Below are 8096 nucleotides of genomic sequence, written 5' to 3'. Positions count from 1 at the left end.
TTTTCTTAAAATTTGGTTGAGTATTACTTATTTAACAGTAATTGTTTCGAACGGACGTAAGGAGAACGCCTCCTAGCCTGGTCTAGGAGTTTCGGGCAGTGCACCTTAGTGAATTCCGTCGCTCTAGCATTCACAGTACAGGGAATTCTCTATTTTGAGATCAGATAATTGGTGTATTGTGTGTATTGTAACTCATCGAGTAACCATAACCAGAAATAGAGACGAAATAAGGGCCATACATCCCTGGCAGCTCATCAGGTAAATAGGCATTGTATCACTTTTAAATATCAACTCTCGTTTGCACTGAAATCACAAATTACAAAACTGAAATAGTACAGCGCCAACAACTGACCTGTGTGTACATCTCCGTATATTCCAAAAATATTCTGCATTTATTGTAATAAAGATAATATCTCTAATCTATGGGGGGGCTGTTTCATTTGATGGTGTGGGAAAAACAACAAAACATCTACTTACAAAACAGACGAAATCACATTTCATCGGTAATTAAATATTAAATACGTAATTTTGCAATTTACGTCCATTACAGCAAAGCTCAAGTTAAAGTGGTCGATTTGAAATGAAACAATTGACGACACCCGTCAACAGTTTCGAATTTGCGCTGGCCAATCGGAGCACTGTTGTCATCGTAATGATATGGCAGAATAGTTTTCTAGCCAATTAAATGGCATTTCGTCTCCATTTCTGGTTATATACTCGATGATTCAACTAAACAGATTATATTACAGATTCATTTCAAAATGAATAACATTATGCATATAAGCTATTAAGAAGAGATTAAAATGTTTATTCGAAACGCATTAATACAAATGAATTCAAATTGTATTAACGTGCACGTTAAAAATGGGAATTAAAATACAATAATCTGTCATATGTGTATAACTGCAATTAATATCGTGTATTAAAAGAATGTTTAATAATATAGTTTTTAATGATGTTAAACATATACACTTCATATACATATACAGTATAACTATATCTTTCGGCAATTTCCATACTTCGGTTGTTGTTGGATTTTTATGTTGCCCTTTGTACTTGGTGTAGAGCGGAGCAATTGAATCCACTTGGAAGTATATATAGAGAGTCACTACTATTCTTAATTTTGGTTATATTTTTGTTAGTTTGCTTGGTATATTGCAGAAAATGCTAAAAAAGGAAAATAGTTTTATTCTCTATAAAGTTTACATAGAAATCAAAACAAAACAACTATGAAATTATTCGGGTGCATTTGGAAACCCCATAATTATGGAGATATATTTAAAAAGTATATCCAAGGTTCGCAGCATAAATATGAAGCGCCTGATAATAAATTGATATCAAATACACAATATCGTGAATCTGCAAATTAAAAAAATATACTTGTATTATAACATTTTTTCTCAAGTTAATCTAAAGGCTGTACAAAACAAAGTACATTAAATAAAGCAATAATAATGATAAAGATAACTACACCAATTATAACTGTTCACAAACTAATAAAATTTACTGTAACACTTCATAGTGTACTCATGTACAGCTACAGACTTCATTCTGGGGCACTACACAGAAAAAAAAAGACCAGAACCAATTTAGGAAAGTTTTCCAAATAGATCCAGGAATCGAACTCGGAAAATCAAACCGCTGGGCCACAGACGACGTCAAATGTGTCTATATTGCTAATTAATTGAAGTTAATAAGTAAGTCCATCGTATAATAGAAATAGGATTGATTATAGGAATTAATCGAAATTCATTATGTAAAAAAATCTTGCAAATGTCCACACGAAATCGATTATGTATTAGGTATACTCAGGATTCATGTACACCGCATAAATACAGTCGGCATAAAAAAATATTAACTTTTCTTTCATAATATCAAGTGACGGGACGAACAAGTCGTGCGCCTGATAGTAAGCTACACACCTGTTCATAACAGTTGCAGTGTCACTCAGAGCTTTAAATCGCAAAGATCTTTCGGGCACTGCCCCTGCGCCCGTCACCCTCAGACATAAGTTGATAAGTCCCATGTGCCTGTAATTTCACCAGCACCCTTACCATTCAAAACCGTAACACAGTAATGCTGACATTACTGTTTGGCGGCAGAAATAGGCAAGGTCGCGATACTTCCGTGGACAAACTCTTTCACAAGGAGCTTTAGTGCGACTAAAAGGTACGTTCGTACGTTCTTTAGATATATATGTTAACATTTACAAACCTGTATGCCAGCATAGATTTGGTAGACAGGCCAACTGCAAGAGTAGACCATCTGTTTCCCCGTCAAGTTGAGTTGACGTCCAAATTCCGGGTAGCCATAATCCATGTCTCCTGGCAAAGCGTAGCACCCGTCCAGTTTTACGTAGTCCACGCCCCATTGCGCGAATGTTGCCGCGTCTGGAATTGGAAAAGAATGATTTTTGAGACAAGCTAATTCTAAAGCCTTCCAAAAGGTTTATTACGAGTAAATTACGAAATCCAGCAAATAGCACATTGGTTTAATTTAAAATATTTATCACCTGTCGTTTACTTAAACAATGTAAAAGGCAAAATGGCGGAGACATGAGTCACAAAAACTGTTATGTATTTTACGTTTTTCATGAAATTGCTCTCAGTATCTCAGCGGTAGCGCTCTGGGCGATAAGTGGGTGATAAAGTAAGTAAGAAGAGGCTCCGAGTTCTATTCCCCGTTAGATCAATTCAGGCAAAGATTCTTGTAAATTAATTTCGATTTTAATATTTTTGACTTTGAATTATTGTTACACAAATTACAGAAAGTTCAAGTGTATTAATAATTTAATAAGCTGGTAAAAAAAGTAACAATTTCGACATTTATAAAGTGATGTAGTTGATTAATATTTGACTGAGTCCCGGAATTATGGTTACACTAATGAACACGAATTACAGAAAGTTCAAGTAAATTAATATATATTTAATAGGCTAATAAAAAAAGGATACAATTTTGACATTTATAAAGTGATGTAGATGATTAATATTTTACTGAGTCCCGGAATTATAGTTACTATAATGTAGATGAATTACAGAAAGTTTATGTGAATTAATATTTTTTTTTTTTTTTTTTTTTTTATTAAAAATGGACGAACTCTTGACCACTACCTAGCCCTAGAGCAAAGAAGAGGTCTACGTTGGTACGAGCTCGCCCAGAAGATGCCTATTCAATCGCACCTTGAAAATATTCGGGTTGTATGTACTCGGAAAAATAGACGCAGGCAGGGAATTCCAGTCACGGGCTGTGCGCATTATAAAAGATGACGAAAAGCGCTTAGTACGACTTAAAGGAATATCAACCAGGTGAGGGTGATATCCCGCCGTTCGTCTAGATGTCCGATGGTAAAAAGGGGCGGATGGAATGAGCTGGTGGAGCTCATGGGCACACTCTCCGAAGTATAATCTGTAAAAAACCGACAGACCCGCGACCTTTCGCCGATGGGCTAAACTATGAAGTTTATATTCGAGCTCATCGTCGCCAATAAGCCTCCTGGCTCTGCGATCAATCGAGTCAAGAGCCTCTAGTTGGTATTTCGCTGAGCCATCCCACAGGTGACTGCAATACTCCATGCAAGACCGGATCTGCGCTTTATATAAGGTTAAAAGCTGTCCAGGCGAGAAGTATCGCTTCACCTTGTTAAGGATACCCAGCTTCTTGGCTGCAGTTTGCGCTTTAGACTCTATAGAAGCGCCAAAGTTGAGGTTTGCGCTTAATGTCATGCCAAGAAGCTCTAGGCGGTCGGTAACTGGGACAGATACACCCCGAAAAGTAGGAGTCAGATCAAATGGACTCCTTTTTGCGGAAAAAAGACAGGCCTGCGTTTTGGTGGCGTTGAAGCTGACCAGATTGTTGTCACCCCACTGGGCAACAAGACTTAAGGTCAGGTTCGTTCGCTCTACCATGGCCTCTCTCAGCGAACGAATATCTTCCCTGCCGTCTCTTGCGCTAGACAGATATCTCTCGGTAACTGTACTGTAAATATAATTTTAATTAATATTTAGTAGGAGTAGAGCTCCTTGTAAAAGCGTTCGTCCAGGGAAATACTGCCACTTTACCTATTTCTGCCGCCAAGCAGTAATGTGAGCATTACTGCGTTCCAGTTTAGAAGGGAAAGGGAGCTTGTGAAATTACAGGCACATGGGATTTGTCAACTTATGTCTCAGGGTGACGAGCGCAGTGCCAGTGCCCCTCAGATCTTTGAGATTTAAATCTCTTCGTGGCACTGCAACTGTTATGGACAGGTGTGTAGCTTACCACCAGGCGTACGACTTGTTCGTCCCGCCACTTGTATCATAAAAAAATAATTAATATTTATTTAATTGGCTAATAAAAAAAGAAAACAATTCTGACATTTCTAAATCGATGTAAATGATTAATAAGGAAATTGAGAGAAACAGACGAACTAAACAAGTTAATGTGAGATGGCTAATCGAAGATCATTGAATGACCACAATAGTGAGTCCATAGGAGGAAATTACACAGGCTTTAAGTATAATTAAGGAGCGGAAACTGCGGAGCGGACGGAAACGGAGTTTTATCTTGTCATTTAATTACCATGGAGGTAGACAGCATCACCGAACTTCATTCGTTTGTAGCTGACTCAAAAGTAAAAGTGCTATTAGTAAAAGTGATTTAAAAAGCTTTCTGGTGATTTCTAATTTACTTCCTTAGTTATATATCGAGTTACCAATTGTATTTTACAATAACTTAAGTATAATTATAGTTCTAATTTTATTAAGACTATTTCATTTAGCCTTTTTCGGGTATCAAAGTATCGCAAATATAATAAATGTCGCAATTCGTACCCTTTAAGAAAGCCACATGTGATCATACGTAAAAAAATACCTCAAAAGCACTTTTGTCACGTGAAGTCATACAAATGATGAAAAACTTCAGAAACAAAATTATGTATGATGTGAAATTTTATATCTTTCCGATTTAAGCATAAAAGTTATCAACTAATTTTTTTGAAATAATCTTAGAACCTTTCTTCGGAAAAGTTGTTATTTTGCAGATTTCTTTCTTTTCGCTTAGTTTTCATTAATCTATTTAAAGATTTTCTGACGCTAAGCAGTAATGTTAGCATTGCTGCGTTACGGTACAGAAGGATAAGGGTGCTGGTGAAATTACAGGCACATGGGTCTTGTCAATTTATGTCTTAGGGTGTCGAGTGCAGTGGCAGTGCCTCTTAGCTGTTTGTGATTTAAAGCTCTGAGTGGCACTGCAACTGTTATGGACAGACGTATCGCCCACCACCAGGCGCACGATTTGTTGGTCCTGTCCCTAAGTGTTATGAAAAAAAAGTTAGCAATGAACAACGAGACAAAACAGAGACATTTGATGAAATTATATATTTTACGAGCACTGTACTCGACCTACAGTGGGTGCGGCCTCGCCCTGCGGTGCGTGGTCGGGTTTAGATTCCAGGCGCTATACCTGGAGCTCGATCAGCCGACAGTAACGAATAGCAAATTCAATAAATAGAAGGAATGTCGAATTTAACAGTTTATGTGTATCCTAGTCGGGTTCGGCTACAGTGACTGTGTTGTTCAAAATTAGAGCTACGGTTGTTTGCTCTTTCATGTGCCCTTAGATTGCTACAGTAGCCAATCTTATTGGCAAATGTTCGAAATCAGTGTCGACACCTTTTTTTTCCACGTAAGAATATCGTCGGCAAAGTAGTAAAAGTGCTGGTGTTTTAGCCTTGAGAGCATCACGTTTCGCGTCCAGGTCTGACTCTGCTCCTCAAATGTCGTCACCTGAGTTTTCACAAAGTGCCTCTACTCAGAACGGCAACTCGACTGCACCTCCCATCTCGAGCTATCAATGTTGCACCTTTTCATGTGGCTTTTCAGAACATCCTTGTATCTCAAGAACTGGCCGCTTTGTTTCCGCTTGCCGCTTCCGAATATACGCTTCGATACTCGATTCAGGCACATTTTTTTTACTTCAACTTAAGTAACAAGAATCCGATAAAAGTTTTATCGGGATTGGCCAATTTTCATCATGATCAAGTCAAGCATTATTTAGTAGACATTTTTGAACTGCTACTTCGTAAAAAAGTATAATTTGCCAGGACTAAACACGGATGACGTCTGTGACTCACTGGTTCGCAATGTGAGAGGTAAATGATGAGGTCCCTGTTTCGATTTCCGATAGGACGAATTTGGAAAAGATTTTTATAAATTGGTTCAAGTCTGGGTTGTCTGTGTGGTAGACCCGGTGGTAATTTCGTTTCCTGGCACTCTAAGGGAATTCCTTAGTTTGAAACCAGGTAATTAGTGTACCTTGCACATTAACGCACATACATGAGACGTTTATGAAAGAACATCTCGTATTCATTTTATTCCACATATGATTACAAGTTAAAGAGTTGACCACTCGGTACGGTGCGACACACCACGTTTAGTAACAAAACACGACTAAATTGAATTTCAATTCAAGCAGAGGAAGTTGCGTTTGTCAAACGGCACCATCGCCGAGGTTCATCACATGTTTAAAACATCAACTTACACGCGCAAGTGAAAAAATCAAATGCAACTACATTATTAGTTACTTTTAAATTGTAACGACTGCAAAGGTAACTTAGTAACGTTAAAAGGAAATGTCGACATGGTTTTTGTAATTCGCACGCGTTTGTTGTGCAATTGTAGTCGCTACTACAGCTAACTTTAGGCCTTCTGTAGTATGCGGATAGCTGCCATCATCGTGGTGTTACCAACTTAGTGGCTGTGACATTAAATACACGATCCAAAGTAAGTAAGTTGGCTACTAAACACATTAAGTACACGATCCATGGTAAGTAAGTTAACCTCTCTGCCAAGAGAATAAAACTGAGTATTGCTAAAGTCACGTGTTATGTTCATTTCAGTGAATTCAAAACTTTAAAAGCTCCCCTGTAAACTTGGCAATTTCGACATACGATACTTTACGTAGGAGGGGTCGATATACGAGATAACAATGGAAATGCAACTATTAACAACTAGGGGATGAATGAATTTGAGGTCGGTTTTTTAGTACTCTGTACTGATTCTGTATCTAATTCAGCAATAAACGTTTTTGACGTAACTCCACTTATGCCATTCTTCCATGAGGGGTGCAATTATAAAATAAATAAATAAACAAAATAAATAACGGTGAAACAAGTATTTAGATAGTTCTTGAAATAGACGAGCTATAAATTATTATTTACCTCGACAGTGCTTTATTTTTCATCATCTTCCTCATTATCCCATTATACGTCTCACTTCTGGACGTGGATCTCCTATTAGGAGAGAGTTTAGGCCATTGTGTGCCACGCCAGCTCGAAGCGTGCTTAAGAACTTGACTCATTTTTCATGGATTCTAATTGTTTCAGGTTTCATTATGATGTTTTTCTTCACTGTTAGCACAAGGTTTAGTAGCGATATCTCCGCTACTAAACTTAACTTAGAGAGTAAAGTTATAAGCACACGGCCAGTACGGGTAAAATGTAGACCTCTCAATTTGAAGCAAATTTTGATCCACCGGGCTGCTGCCGAAAACTAAATGATTTTCGTCAACATGAATTGAATGAATACCAAAAATATATAGATAAATATATAAGAGAATTGAAATTGGGTTTGTACTGTGGGCGCTGGATGAGGACGTCGAGGCTTTGATTCCCGGTAGCACCAATTTCGGAAATAATAATATAATAACGCACACGCTCAATATAGCCCCGCACTAGGGAAACCTTGTGTCGCGGATGCCATGGACACACACATAGATAGACAACCACATATTACACCCAAACTCACGAGAGAAATAAATGTCGGCCATACAAATATTTCTCCCGGCCCGGGAATCGAATCTGGGACCTCTGCGTGGCAGTCCGGCATGGTAACCATTCGGTCACTGAGGCAGTTTTTCTAAATTTATTCTGGTTTGGTATTCTGTGATCGCTTTAGATAGCAATGCTCATGTATTGCGATTAAAAGCTCTGAATGGCACTGCAACTGTTGTGGCGTGTCTCTTACCACCAGGCGTACGACTTGTTCGTCCCGTCACTTGTTATAAAAAAAAGTTTTTCATGTTTCTAAGCTAAAACCAATTAGAAAGTGACATTGATTACC

At 38.0% G+C, this 8096-nt stretch overlaps 1 protein-coding gene across 2 annotated transcripts in view; it reads right to left on the bottom strand.

Annotated features, from left to right (window-relative positions):
* LOC113228894 (alpha-N-acetylgalactosaminidase) overlaps positions 1–8096 on the bottom strand; it is a 126540-nt gene that overhangs the window by 9443 nt on the left and 109001 nt on the right. For both annotated transcript variants that reach the window (XM_026462329.1, XM_026462330.1), the window contains exon 5: positions 2215–2390. In XM_026462329.1, coding sequence (XP_026318114.1) covers positions 2215–2390 — 176 coding nt within the window. The remainder of the gene's footprint in view (positions 1–2214; positions 2391–8096) is intronic.

Source organism: Hyposmocoma kahamanoa, unplaced genomic scaffold (assembly GCF_003589595.1).
Source record: "Hyposmocoma kahamanoa isolate Upper Pololo Valley unplaced genomic scaffold, ASM358959v1 262, whole genome shotgun sequence".
Taxonomy (NCBI): domain Eukaryota; kingdom Metazoa; phylum Arthropoda; class Insecta; order Lepidoptera; family Cosmopterigidae; genus Hyposmocoma; species Hyposmocoma kahamanoa.
Note: the sequence above shows the minus strand (reverse complement) of the source record. Positions and strands in the feature narration are given on the sequence as shown.